The 15098-nt window shown below is 48.1% G+C and overlaps 1 protein-coding gene across 2 annotated transcripts in view; it reads right to left on the bottom strand.

The window, feature by feature from the left end:
* The window catches only part of LOC135547484 (ephrin type-A receptor 3-like), a 136069-nt gene that overhangs the window by 15228 nt on the left and 105743 nt on the right, over positions 1 to 15098 (bottom strand). For both annotated transcript variants that reach the window (XM_064976535.1, XM_064976536.1), the window contains exons 12-15: positions 14455 to 14516; positions 13418 to 13627; positions 6346 to 6495; positions 5045 to 5238 (exon numbers count right to left, since the gene is read on the bottom strand). In XM_064976535.1, the coding sequence (XP_064832607.1) occupies positions 5045 to 5238; positions 6346 to 6495; positions 13418 to 13627; positions 14455 to 14516 (616 nt within the window). The remainder of the gene's footprint in view (positions 1 to 5044; positions 5239 to 6345; positions 6496 to 13417; positions 13628 to 14454; positions 14517 to 15098) is intronic.

Raw genomic sequence — 15098 nt, 5'->3', positions numbered from 1 at the left:
TTGAAGAACCCCTTTCACTCTCTGGGGTACTCGTAAAAGGTGCAAGTTCAAGCTGAGGGTCGACCTCTGCCTGAGATCAGATTCATGAAAAGGGATGACAAGTTGAGGGCTTCAATACCAATTGTTATCAAAAGTATAGCTGGTTAACAGGAAGCCTTTCATCAAGCCGCCTGTAATGCTGGCCTTTCCTGCTTGTTGGAAGGTCTGAGCCTCGGGCAAAAGGGGGGTACAGTGACCTGAAGGACATTGATCATTCAGCTTAACGGAAAAACAAAAGCAGAGAGCCCACATCAAATTGAAGCTTCTAGGGAAAAAGCTGCATCGATCATGACGAAGGTTTGCGTATTCAAACTGCGCAACACAACGAGAAAGAAAGAAGAAACAGGGATGTTCTCAAGCGGCTTATCAACACCACTGTGTTTTGGGGCAAGAATTGGCTTCAGAGGACACAACAAGAGGGGAAGTTCCGCGAACAAGGACAACGACAAGGAGTTTGCAGCGGTAATGGCACGTTACGATGCTTTACTTGCTGAACTTGTGGAACTTTCGACTGTCCTTTCTGGGATGTCAAAATCAATTCAGAATGATTTGATAGCTTTCATCGCATCCTCCATTAAAAGTTAGATTTCTTTCGCTCGTGCTCAGGTAGGCTTTCCACTTTCCTCGGGTGTGTATTTAGCAAAGAACACAATCCCTCCGGACAGACACAAACAGAAACTCTTGACAGAAATGTTGCAGCCGTCTAGGCTACACCTAAACATTAGAACTCTGACATGCTGTATGGGATGAAAACAAGACTATTTTTCAGTCTGATCAACTGTAGGGTACTAATAAGAGCAGATGCATACAGCCTATGCGCCCTGTCCATCTGGTCAGGGTCGACTAATTGGTAACGTTGTGTATTTATAGCCCATTTGTGTGTCAGGAGAAAATGTGAAGGTGATCAAATTTAGTTTATATTCAAAGTTGGGCCAGCTAGGCTGCCTATATGATTTCAATCAAAAATGATTAACTGTAATTAAACAATCCACATAATAGCGATGACAGATGTAAGTAAATGTTTTATAAGGCCAACAGTTGCATTGGCCTGCATGATGCAAACATGCATAAAGCAAGCTGAACCCTGTGAGAACTACTGTCTGTCAGTTGATCTGTGTCTGGGTAGTAGAAATTCCCTGCCTAGTCTAGTCTAAATATAATTCATATGAGCAAGTATAAAGTTTCTGCAGTTTGACAAGGTTTTCACCCCCCCAGGGCCATGTAACGGGTTTCTTCCAACTCCTCTGACGAAGAGGTGGAACAAGGATCGGACCAAAATGCAACGTGGTTCGTTCGATACATCTTTAATGATGAAGAACACGAACAATACAAAACAACAAACGTCGAAAACCGAAACAGCCCTGACTGGTGCAACAAACACAGAGACAGGAACAATCACCCACAAACACACAGTGAAACCCAGGCTACCTAAATATGGTTCCCAATCAGAGACAACGATAATCACCTGACTCTGATTGAGAGCCGCCTCAGGCAGCCATAGACTAATCTATACACCCCACACAACCCCAAGATGAAACACACTACAAATAAACCCATGTCACACCCTGGCCTGACCCAATAAATGAAGATTACATAAATAAATATAGACCAGGGCGTGACAGGCCAGGAGTTTTATCCAGGAGTTTTTTTAAAACCATGTGACCTGATTTGAAAAAACTGGTCCCATCATAAACCTTTTTAAAACTGATGAATCATTGTCATGCCTTCTAGGGTCCAGAGGGGTAAAAGGGGGTAGAAATGGCCCCACCGCTCTGGAACCTATGGTGCCACCAGTGTGTTTGCAGTTGTCAGTTATCATCAGGTATGTGGGTGATCAGGGCTTTATTCAGGAACGTTTCTTGGGCTACTTTGATGTGTCAAGTGGGTGAGATGCGCAGTCTTGTGTTTGACTTTGTGAATTTTGAGATGTCTGAGTTTAACTTCATGGAGAAACATGGCGCAGCTGTAATGGAATGTATCTGCTATTTGTATTTACAGTTGAGTCTCCTGACTGTAGAGTCAATCACATACACAATCACATTATTACATACCAATGATTTTACTCATTGCTTGGACTAACTCATGCTTAGCATTCTTAGTCTAACTGCGTAGTGTGTTTTTTGACTTCCCGGGTCAAATCCAGCCCTGCACTGGTCAAGCCTCTGAACACCTTATCTCATGCCTCATACCCTCATTCAATCACTGTGGTGTTCCCTTTCCAACACGGTGTAAGTAGCCCTCTCATTCCCATTCCACATAATATTGCACTATAAATGTCTTTATTAAATACTTTAGGTTAAAATAATGATTCTTTGACGATTTTTGAAAGACACTTTGAGCGTTCCGCTCCTATACCGTGGGTCTCCCATCCTCCTCCTTTTTCAAGTCACCAGTAACATTGTAATACAACAGAGTTCTGTCTGACAGAAAGCGAGAGAAGGAAACACTAAAAGCGAGAGAAGGAAACACTAAAAGCGAGGGAAGGAAACACTAAAAGCGAGAGAAGGAAACACTAAAAGCGAGGGAAGGAAACACTAAATGCGAGAGAAGGAAACACCAGAAGCGAGGGAGGGAAACACTAAAAGCGAGAGAAGGAAACACTAAAAGCGAGAGAAGGAAACACTAAAAGCGAGAGAAGGAAACACTAAAAGCGATAGAAGGAAACACTAAAAGCGAGAGAAGGAAACACTAAAAGCGAGGGAGGGAAACACTAAAAGTGAGAGAAGGAAACACTAAAAGTGAGAGAAGGAAACACTAAAAGCGAGAGAAGGAAACACTAAAAGCGAGAGAAGGAAACACTAAAAGCGAGAGAAGGAAACACTAAAAGCGAGAGAGGGAAACACTAAAAGCGAGAGAAGGAAACACTAAAAGCGAGAGAAGGAAACACTAAAAGCGAGGGAAGGAAACACTAAAAGCGAGGGAAGGAAACACTAAAAGCGAGAGAAGGAAACACTAAAAGCGAGGGAAGGAAACACTAAAAGCGAGGGAAGGAAACACTAGAAGCGAGAGAAGGAAACACTAAAAGCGAGGGAGGGATAAATGAGTCCCAGGGTTGAGGACAGTGTTTCCTGTCACTGCTGTCACTAACGAGCAGGATGTGCCGTGACCCATAATGCCTTGGGAGATGTGTGGGGAACAGATATGTCTGGTGTCCATCCGTGTTGAGCCAGGTGTGTGGGAGAGGAGCAGAGAAGGGCAGGTGTAAGTTAGGGGGGCAGGTGTAAGTTAGGGGTGCAGGTGTAAGTTAGGGGGCAGGTGTAAGCTAGGGGGCAGGTGTAAGTTAGGGGGCAGGTGTAAGTTAGGGGGCAGGTGTAAGTTAGGGGGCATGTGTAAGTTAGGGGGCAGGTGTAAGTTAGGGGGCAGGTGTAAGTTAGGGGGCAGGTGTAAGTTAGGGGGCAGGTGTAAGTTAGGGGGCAGGTGTAAGTTAGGGGGCAGGTCTAAGTTAGGGGGCAGGTGTAAGTTAGGGGCAGGTGTAAGTTAGGGGGGCAGGTGTAAGTTAGGGGGCAGGTGTAAGTTAGGGGGCAGGTGTAAGTTAGGGGGCAGGTGTAAGTTAGGGGGCAGGTGTAAGTTAGGGGGCAGGTGTAAGTTAGGGGGCAGGTGTAAGTTAGGGGGCAGGTATACGTTAGGGGGCAGGTGTAAGTTAGGGGGCAGGTGTAAGTTAGGGGCAGGTGTAAGTTAGGGGGCAGGTGTAAGTTAGGGGGCAGGTATACGTTAGGGGGCAGGTGTAAGTTAGGGGCAGGTGTAAGTTAGGGGGCAGGTGTACGTTAGGGGGCAGGTGTAAGTTAGGGGGCAGGTGTAAGTTAGGGGGCAGGTGTAAGTTAGGGGGCAGGTATACGTTAGGGGGCAGGTGTAAGTTAGGGGGGCAGGTGTACGTTAGGGGGCAGGTATACGTTAGGGGGCAGGTATACGTTAGGGGGCAGGTGTAAGTTAGGGGGCAGGTATACGTTAGGGGGCAGGTGTAAGTTAGGGGGCAGGTATACGTTAGGGGGCAGGTGTAAGTTAGGGGGCAGGTATACGTTAGGGGGCAGGTGTAAGTTAGGGGGCAGGTGTAAGTTAGGGGGCAGGTATACGTTAGGGGGCAGGTATAAGTTAGGGGGCAGGTATACGTTAGGGGGGCAGGTATACGTTAGGGGGCAGGTATACGTTAGGGGGCAGGTATACGTTAGGGGGCAGGTATACGTTAGGGGGCAGGTATACGTTAGGGGGCAGGTATACGTTAGGGGGCAGGTATACGTTAGGGGGCAGGTATAAGTTAGGGGGCAGGTATACGTTAGGGGGGCAGGTGTAAGTTAGGGGGCAGGTGTAAGTTAGGGGGGCAGGTGTAAGTTAGGGGGCAGGTGTAAGTTAGGGGTAGGTGTAAGTTAGGGGGCAGGTATACGTTAGGGGGCAGGTATAAGTTAGGGGGCAGGTATACGTTAGGGGGCAGGTATACGTTAGGGGGCAGGTATACGTTAGGGGGCAGGTATACGTTAGGGGGCAGGTATACGTTAGGGGCAGGTATACGTTAGGGGGCAGGTATACGTTAGGGGGCAGGTATACGTTAGGGGGCAGGTATAAGTTAGGGGGCAGGTATACGTTAGGGGGCAGGTGTAAGTTAAGGGGCAGGTGTAAGTTAGGGGGCAGGTGTAAGTTAGGGGGCAGGTGTAAGTTAGGGGGCAGGTGTAAGTTAGGGGGCAGGTGTAAGTTAGGGGGCAGGTATACGTTAGGGGGCAGGTATACGTTAGGGGGCAGGTGTAAGTTAGGGGGCAGGTGTAAGTTAGGGGGCAGGTGTAAGTTAGGGGGCAGGTGTAAGTTAGGGGGGCAGGTATACGTTAGGGGGGCAGGTGTGTGGGTGTTGAGCGGAGGAGAAAGACGTCGCCTTGTCTAACACTTTATTAATACAACAGACTACAGCTAGCTGTTCAGTTCAGATCTGTATAGTACCTGGATGAGATGTTGGCTGCCAGGGTGAGATTCAGAGGTCAGGGTTGAGAGCTTGAAGGTTAAATGTAGATGTGTATAGTACCTGGATGAGGTGTTGGCTGTGATCTTCAGGCTCCCAGGGTTGCGTATGAGTTTATCCAGGATGCTTACGATCTGTTCAAACTTGGGTCTGTTGTTCCTCTCCTTCTGCCAGCAGTCCAACATCAGCTGGTACAGAGCTGCAGGGCAGTCCATAGGAGGAGGCAGTCTGTAGCCCTCATCCACCGCTTTGATCACCTGGAGGGAGGGAAAGAGAGAGAGATATAGAGACACCAAATTGAGACTGCATGCAGAATTCTGTTCAAATATCCTCTGTGTACAATGTAAAACACCAAATAATATATGCAGAGCAGAATTAGGCCGATACCCGCTAATTATCAAAATCCAGAAAAGAGACGAAGCGATTCACAAACCTTCCATAACAAAGCCTTTACCTAGTCACCTGTTCACAAACACAAACAGAAACCACAGAGCCCCAGGACAGCAATACAATAGACCCAACCAAATCATGAGAAAATAAAAAGATAATTATTTGACACATTGGAAAGAATTTACAAAAAAAACAGAGCAAACAAGAATGCTATTTGGCCCTAAACAGAGAATACACAGTGGCAGAATACCTGACCACTGTGACTGACCCAAACTTAAGGAAAGCTTTGACTATGTACAGACTCAGTGAGCATAGCCTTGAGAAAGGCCGACAAAGGCAGACCTGGCTCTCAGGACAAGACAGGCTATGTGCTCACTGCCCACAAAATGAGGTGGAAACTGAGCTGCACTTCCTAACCTCCTGCCAAATGTATGACCATATTAGAGACACATATTTCCCTCAGATTACACAGACCCACAAAGAATTTGAAAACAAATCTAATTTTGATAAACTCCCATATCTATTGGGGGAAATACCACAGTGTGCATCACAGCAGCAAGATTTATGACCTGTTTCCACAAGAAAATGGCAACCAGTGAAGAACAAACACTATTGTAAATACAAACCATATTTACTTAGTTTACATATTAACTATTTTCACATTGTTACAACACTATTTAGACATAATATGACATTTGAAATGTCTTTATTCTTTTGGAACTTTGTGAGAATATTGTTTACTGTTCATTTTATTGTTTATTTCACTTTAGTTTATTATCTATTTCACTTGTAAACATATGTTTCCATGCCAATAAAGACCCCTTAAATCTTCTCAGGTGACAATGCTGTATTTCTGGTTCAGGCCATCAGACCATCAGGCTTCAGACTCAGTCTTCCACCTAGCCGCTCAACGCATCATTTCCTCTCTTAGCAGGAAGTTCATTAGGTCACCCTGGCGACGGTTGCATACTCACGTCCTGATTGGACATCTCCCAGTAAGGCCGCTCCCCGTATGACATCACTTCCCAGAGCACGATACCGTAGCTCCAGGCATCGCTGGCCGAGGTGAACTTCCTGTAGGAGATGGCCTCTGGAGCTGTCCACCTGATAGGGATCTTACCTCCCTGAGAGAGAGAGAGAGAGAGAAAGAGAGAGACAGACAGAGAGAGAGACAGAGAGAGAGACAGAGAGAGAGAGAGAGAGAGAGAGAGAGAAAGAGAGAGAGAGACAGACAGAGAGAGAGACAGAGAGAGAGACAGAGAGAGAGAGAGAGAGAGAGAGAGAGAGAGAGAGACAGAGAGAGAGAGAGAGAGAGAGACAGACAGAGAGACAGACAGAGAGAGAGACAGACAGAGAGACAGAGAGATCACAATGAAAGTATTTCCATGCCCAGTCATCACATTTCTATTAATTCATCAACTCATCAAATAGTGAATGCAATATCTGTGATTCTATTGATGATGTACATTTATGATTTCATGATTTGTTTTCGGTTAGGTTTGACATGAACGTGGATATAAAGAGAGAGAAGGAGAGAGAGGAAGGAGAGGTAGGTCTGTTCAACACTGGTCTGACCAATCTGATTCCACGCTTCAAGACTGCTTTGATCACGTGGATTGAGATATGTTCCGCATTGCGTCCGACAACAACATTGACGAATACGCTGATTCAGTGAGCGAGTTCATTATAAAGTGCTTCGGCAATGTTATACGCACAGCAACGATTAAAACATTCCCAAACCAGAAACCGTGGATTGATGGCAGCATTCGCTCGAGGCTGAAAATGCAAACCACTGCTTTTAATCAGGGCAAGGTGACCGGAAACATGGCCGAATACAAACAGTGTAGCTATTCCCTCCGCAAGGCAATCAAATAAGCTAAGCGTCAGTATAGAGACAAAGTAGAGTTGCAATTCAACGGCTCAGACACAAGGTATGTGGCAGGGTCTACAGTCAATCACGGATTACAAAAAGAAAACCAGCCCCGTCACGGACCAGGATGTCTTGCTCCCAGACAGACTAAATAACTTTTTTGCTCGCTTTGAGGACAATACAGTGCCACTGACACGGCCCGCAACCAAAACCTGCAGACTCTCCTTCACTGCAGCCGAGTGAGTAAAAAATTTAAATGTGTTAACCCTCGCAAGGCTGCAGGACCAGACGACAACCCCCAGCCGTGTCCTCAGAGCATACGCAGACCAGCTGGCTGGTGTGTTGACGGACATATTCAATCAATCCTTATCCCAGACTCCTGTTCCCACATGCTTCAAGAGGGCCACCATTGTTCCTGTTCCCAAGAAAGCTAAGGTAACTGAGCTAAACGACTACCGCTCCGTAGCACTCACTTCTGGCATCATGAAGTGCTTTGAGAGACTAGTCAAGGAGCATATCACCTCCACCCTACCTGACACCCTAGACCCACTCCAATTTGCTTACCACCCCAATAGGTCCACAGACGACACAATCGCAACCACACTGCACACTGCCCTAACCCATCTGGACAAGAGGAATACCTATGTGAGAATGCTGTTCATCGACTACAGGTCAGCATTTAACACCATAGTACCATCCAAACTCATCATCAAGCTCGAGACCCTGGGTCTCGACCCCGCCCTGTGCAACTGGGTACTGGACTTTCTGACGGGCCGCCCCCAGGTGGTGAGGGTAGGTAACAACATCTCCACCCCGCTGATCCTCAACACTGGGGCCCCACAAGGGTGTGTTCTGAGCCCTCTCCTGTACTCCCTGTTCACCCACGACTGCGTGGCCATGCACGCCTCCAACTCAATCATCAAGTTTGCAGATGACACTACAGTGGTAGGCTTGATTACCAACAACGACGAGACGGCCTACAGGGAGGAGGTGAGGGCCCTCGGAGTGTGGTGTCAGGAAAATAACCTCACACTCCAGGTCAACAAAACAAAGGAGATGATTATGGACTTCAGGAAACAGCAGAGGGAGCACCCCCCTATCCACATCGACGGAACAGTAGTGGAGAGGGTAGTAAGTTTTAAGTTCCTCGGCATACACATCAAGGACAAACTGCATTGGTCCACCCACACAGACAGTGTTGTGAAGAAGGCGCAGCAGCGCCTCTTCAACCTCAGGAGGCTGAAGAAATTTGGCTTGTCACCAAAAGCACTCACAAACTTCTACAGATGCACAATCGAGAGCATCCTGTCGGGCTGTATCACCGCCTGGTATGGCAACTGCTCAACTGTAAGGCTCTCCACAACCGTAATGCTCTCCAGAGGGTAGTGAGGTCTGCACAACGCATCACCGGGGGAAAACTACCTGCCCTCCAGGACACCTACACCACCCGATGTCACAGGAAGGCCATAAAGATCATCAAGGACAACAACCACCCGAGCCACTGCCTGTTCACCCCGCTATCATCCAGAAGGCGAGGTCAGTACAGGTGCATCAAAGCAGGGACCGAGAGACTGAAAAACAGCTTCTATCTCAAGGCCATCAGACTGTTAAACAGCCAGCACTAACATTGAGTGGCTGCTGCCAACATACTGACTCAACTCCAGCCACTTTATAAATGGAAATTCATGTAAATTGATGTAAAAATGTATCACTAGCCACTTTAAACAATGCCACTCAATATAATGTTTACATACCCTACATTACTCATCTCATATGTATATGTATATACTGTACTCTATATCATCTACTGCATATTGCCATCTTTATGTAATACATGTATCACTAGCCACTTTAAACTATGCCACTTTATGTTTATATACCCTACATTACTCATCTCATATGTATATACTGTACTCTATACCATCTACTGCATCTTGCCTATGCCGTTCTGTACCATCACTCATTCATATATCTTTATGTACATATTCTTTATCCCTTTTCACTTGTGTGTATAAGGTAGTAGTTGTGGAATTGTTAGGTTAGATTACTTGTTGGTTATTACTGCATTGTCGGAACTAGAAGCACAATCATTTCGCTACACTCACATTAACATCTGCTAACCATGTGTATGTGACAAATAACATTTGATTGGATTTGATTTGACAAAGAGAGGGGTTTAGGTTGTGCCCTCAGCCTCCAGAACTACACAGCCTGGTTCCATTTGTTTCATCCTCACTGTGTTTCTTCCTGGGGGAGAGGGAAAAGGCAATAGAGTAAGAGAGAGAGGGGAAGAGAGGTTGAGAGGGAGCCTGTGGGCTGACCCTGTGTTTCTCCTGCTCGGTGTCTACACTCAGGGGGCTGCTGGACTTACTCAAGGCTTGGCCTGCGTCAGGCCAGCGGAGGAGAGTAAAAGAAAAGAGGAGAGGAGCCAAAGCTAACGGACCTCCTGGCCAAGTCACACAACTCCTGGCAAGCTCTCTCTAAACACAAAGCCCTCAGAAAACAAACCACTTCTTCCCTCACACACGCACGCAGGAGCACACACACACACACACACACACACACACACACACACATGCAAGTAAGCACGCAAACACACATACACAAATAAATCCACTTCTGCTCCCTTGAATCCCTGGTGAGTGTACATAAACACAGCCAGCCTCATGAAATGAAGGATTATACCTATATTGACGGTAGAGTATGACACCAGTGAGACACAAACAGACAGGAGGGGGCTCATGGAACAGCAGAGTGGTCTGACAGAAGAGGGAGGGAGAGAGAACGGCCTGCTGGGTCTGATACATTTATGTGACTGTTGAGTGGATGAGAACTCAGCTCTATTACGAGTGACACATTAGGGGAAGTCTATTAGCATATTTTAAGGAGTGAGTTTATGGGAGTGAAGTAATAGCTCTGTGAGTGTTTATTTAACATGGGGGTCTGAAGCTGTTATTACACAGAGTTTAGAGCCCTACATACTAATGTTAGGCCACAAGGTGACCACACACACACACAGTATTTCATATAGATGGTTATAGGTTGGATAAACTAGGCTCAAAGGCCTCTTGATGTTGCTTATCTAGTAGGTTTGTCATTCCTTTCCCATGATCCTTCAGGAGAACACAAACAAAAGGCTTATTGTGAATTCATGTTAGCGTTATCTCACCCAGCTTTTATTTCTGTACTGCTACCTCCCTCTGCACTGCTGCAAGGTCAGGAGTTTGTGTGTGTGTGTGTGCCTACGTATGTGACATATGAGGTGATTTGTCTCATGGACAGCATGTATTCAGAGATAAGGCTGGCAAGGGGGAGATAGATCAACAGAAAGAAGGGAGGGAGAGATAGAGAGAGGGAGACAATGCCCTTCTGTGGAAACCTGAGACAGAGGTCAGTCAGTTCAGCTATGTCTGACAGTGATAACCTTTCTCTCTGACCACAGCAACGTGTCCACTCACTATTAGGCACCATGGTTATGGACAGAGGTTGTTCTTACATGGCACACTCCCAAAATTCGTTTTTTAAAATCTAGTTCTGTCCTTGAGCTGTTCTTGTCTATCGATGTTGTCACGTTCTGACCTTTATTTCCTTTGTTTTGTAATTAATTAGTATGGTCAGGGCGTGAGTTGGGGTGGGCAGTCTATGTTTGTTTTTCTATGATTTGGGTATTTCTGTCACGCCTTGGTCTTAGTATTTTGTGTTTTCGTTAATTAGTTGGTCAGGCCAGGGTGTGACATGGGTTTATGTTGTTGTATTTCATAGTGGGGTTTTTTGTAGTATTTGGGATTGCGGCTGAGTAGGGGTGTTGTATAGGCTTGGCTGCCTGAGGCGGTTCTCAATCAGAGTCAGGTGATTTTCATTGTCTCTGATTGGGAACCATATTTAGGTAGCCAGGGTTTCACTTTGTATTTCGTGGGTGATTGTTCCTGTCTCTGTGTAGTGTTCACCAGATAGGCTGTAATAGGTTTCACGTTCCGTTTTGTTGTTTTTTGTATTTATAAGTTATTTCGTGTATCGTCATTTGTTCCATTAAAGAACATGAGTAACCAACACGCTGCATTTCGGTCCGACTTTCTTTCGACAAACGAAGAACGCCGTTACAATTTCTCTGTTTCGGCCGAGTATGGTTCTCAATCAGAGGCAGGTGTCATTAGTTGTCTCTGATTGAGAATCATACTTAGGTAGCCTGGGTTTCACTGTGTGTTTGTGGGTGATTGTTCCTGTCTCTGTGTTTGCACCAGATAGGGTTGTTTTTGGTTTTCCACGTTTATTGTTTTGTAGTGTTCGTGTTTATCTTTTTTTTATTAAACATGAATCAATATAACCACGCTGCTTTTTGGTCCGCCTCTCCTTCACCACAAGACAACCGTTACAGAATCACCCACCACAACAAGACCAAGCGGCGTGGTGACAGGCAGCGGCAGCAGGAGCAGCGAAAGGAGGAATGGACATGGGAAGACGTTTTGGACGTCAAGGGTTGTTACACTTGGGAGGAAATACTGGCTGGAAGAGATCGCCTCCCATGGGAACAGGTGGAGGCACTTAGGAGAGCAGAGGCAGCCGGAGAGAGGGGCCGGCGATACGAGGGAACACGGTTGGCAAGGAAGCCCGGGAGTCAGCCCCAAAAATTTCTTGGGGGGGGCTCACAGGGAGTATGGTGACGCCAGGTAGGAGACCTACGCCAACTTCCTGTGCTTACCGGGGGGCGAGAGAGACCGGGCAGGCACCGTGTTATGCTGTGGAGCGCACGGTGTCCCCAGTGCGGGTGCATAGCCCGGTGCGGTGCATACCAGCTCCGTGTATCGGCCGGGCTAGAGTGAGCATTGAGCCAAGTGCCATGAAGCCGGCTCTACGCATCTGGTCTCCAGTGCGTCTCCTTGGGCCGGCTTACATGGCACCAGCCTTGCGCACGGTGTCCCCGGTTCGCCTGCATAGCCCAGTGCGGGCTATTCCACCTCGCCGCACTGGCAGGGTGACCGGGAGCATTCAACCGGGTAAGGTTGGGCAGGCTCGGTGCTCAAGAGCTCCAGTGCGCCTGCACGGTCCGGTCTATCCAGTACCACCTCCACGCACCAGCCCACCGGTGGCAGCTCCCCGCACCAGGCTTCCTGTGCGTGTCCTCGGCCCAGTACCACCAGTGCCAGCACCACGCATCAGGCCTACAGTGCGCCTCGCCTCTCCAGCGCTGCCAGAGCCTTCCTCCTCTCCAGCGCTGCTGGAGTCTCCCGCCTGTTCGGCGCTGCCAGAGCTCCCGCCCCTCATTCCAGAGGTGTCAGAGCCCCTCATTCCAGAGGCGCCAGAGCCCCTCATTAAAGCGCTGCCAGAGCTTTCCTCTCCAGCAATGCTGGAGTCTCCCGCCTGTCCAGCGCCATCAGAGTCGCCAGTCTGCCCAGCGCCATCTGAGCTACCCGTCTGCCCAGCGCCATCTGAGCTACCTGTCTGCTCAGCGCCGCCTGAGCCACCCGTCTGCCCAGCGCCGCCAGTGCCACCAGTCTGCCCAGTGCCGCCAGTGCCGCCAGTCTGCCCAGCGCCGCCAGTGCCGCCAGTCTGCCCAGCGCCGCCAGTGCCGCCAGTCTGCAAGGGGCCGCCAGTGCCGCCAGTCTGCAAGGAGCCGCCAGTGCCGCCAGTCTGCAAGGAGCCGCCAGTGCCGCCAGTCAGCCAGGGGCCGCCAGTGCCGCCAGTCAGCCAGGGGCCGCCAGTCAGCTAGGGGCCACCAGTGCCGCCAGTCAGCACAGAGGCGCCAGAGCCCCTCAGCCCAGAGGCGCCAGAGCCCCTCAGTCCAGATCTTCCGCCAGAGCCCCTCAGTCCAGAGCTTCCGCCCCTCTGTCCAGAGTTTCCGCCCCTCTGTCCAGAGCTTCCGCCCCTCTGTCCAGAGCTTCCGCCCCTCTGTCCCGAGCTGCCCCTCAGTCCAGTGGGGTCATTTAGTAGGGTCACCGTGGTTAGGAGGCCACAGAAGCGGACAAGAAGGCGGACTAAGACGATGGTGAAGTGGGGTCCGCGTCCTGCGCCAGAGCCGCCACAGCGGACAGACGCCCACCCAGACCCTCCCCTATAGGTTAAGCGTTTGCAACAGCTAATGGGGATCCTTATAAAATACCAAATAGTGTCCTGTCTCTGTCAGAAACAACTATTAAACCCATCGTATGTCATTGATAAACCCGACCACCATGTCTTACCCGTGTGGTGTAAGCTGCCTCGGGGTCGTCCTCCAGGACTCTGGACAGGCCGAAGTCAGACACCTTACACACCAGGTTGCTGTTCACCAGGATATTACGAGCGGCCAGGTCCCTGTGGACGTAACCCATGTCAGACAGGTACCTCATGCCCGACGCGATGCCACGCAGCATGCCCACCAACTGGATACCAGTAAACTGGGCATCATGTTTCTAGAAGGGGGAGGCAGAGGAGGAAGAGGGGGTGATGAGAGAGGAGGGGAGGGAGAGAAAGAGAGCAAAAGAGAGAGACAGAGACAGAATCAGTCACAGGTGGAATACCTCTAAAAACAGATGCCACTGGATTGAAAAACAGAATGAATATGACCTTTCTGTTTTTAAGAAATACAGCGGAACATTCGTATATCAACATCCAAACCAATTACATGAACCTTTTAGATCACCTCTGACATTAACTTGCTCATTTCAAGGTGAATTGTACAATCTCACAACCATATAGGCCTGACAACATTATACCAGAGCCTTTGACCAAATAGATGGGGTTTTCCCGGGCACTATATGAAGCCCAGACCACCTGGTAGAGACAAGCAGAGTCGGATCAAAGCTGCTACAGTCATATAGTCATAACACAAACATGAGGTACAGTAATGTTGTGTGGAGGAGAGGGATGACTGTGTGTGTGTTTGTGTGTGTGTTGTATGACAGTTCTCAGTGATAAAAGCCAGGCCACTCTACAACCAGAGGAAATAGCTGGAGAAGGTTGCAATTACTCCATTTTCCATCTGAAGGGATGCTGTGCAGACACACAGGCACATGTGGAAAACTGCTAAAACGGGACCTACACACACACACTTCTGTCTGCTCATGTTGATTTAATGTTGTTCTGACGTTGGTTTGATGTTTTGCTTTGGCTAATTTCAGTAAACCAGAGTTTCTGGTTAGTTAGAGTGGAATGCATGGCATAACTCAATATGCCAGCGTAGAAAGCATTAAGGTATTGTGAAGATAATTCATTTAGCAGTGTAATATTTTAAACTCACTTTCAGAAAGCTGTCCAAGGATCCATTTTCCATGTATTCAGTCACTATCATCACAGGTTTACCTGGAGACAAGAGACAAACTACCAGATTAGAGAATAATTCCGATTTGGCAAAACACACACACACACACACGCACACACGCACACACGCACACACACACACATGCACACACGCACACAGGGTTCAGCAGTACTTCCTCCAGGCAGGATGAAAGGGCCCATGCAGGGCTGAGGGTACAGGTCCACAGGGTCACCTGTCAGAGTGGGACATCTTTATTCCAGCATCAGTAGAGTTACAATAAAACGGTAGTGTTATCATCTGGTTCTGATTCACTAGACCAGAGCAGATCATACCAGAGCAAACCAGACAAGAGCAAGGTTTAAAACAGATAGAAACCAGGGGGGAAATTACTTTAAATCAGCCGTAGTCACATGAACAGCACTGGTGTCACGACAGGTATGACTTTAAATCAGCCGTAGTCACATGAACAGCACTGGTGTCACGACAGGTATGACTTTAAATCAGCCGTAGTCACATGAACAGCACTGGTGTCACGACAGGTATGACTTTAAATCAGCCGTAGTCACATGAACAGCACTGGTGTCACGACAGGTATGACTTTAAATCAGCCGTAGTCACATGAA

The sequence above is a fragment of the Oncorhynchus masou genome, chromosome 10, assembly GCF_036934945.1.
Source record: "Oncorhynchus masou masou isolate Uvic2021 chromosome 10, UVic_Omas_1.1, whole genome shotgun sequence".
Classification (NCBI taxonomy): Eukaryota; Metazoa; Chordata; class Actinopteri; order Salmoniformes; family Salmonidae; genus Oncorhynchus; species Oncorhynchus masou.
Note: the sequence above shows the minus strand (reverse complement) of the source record. Positions and strands in the feature narration are given on the sequence as shown.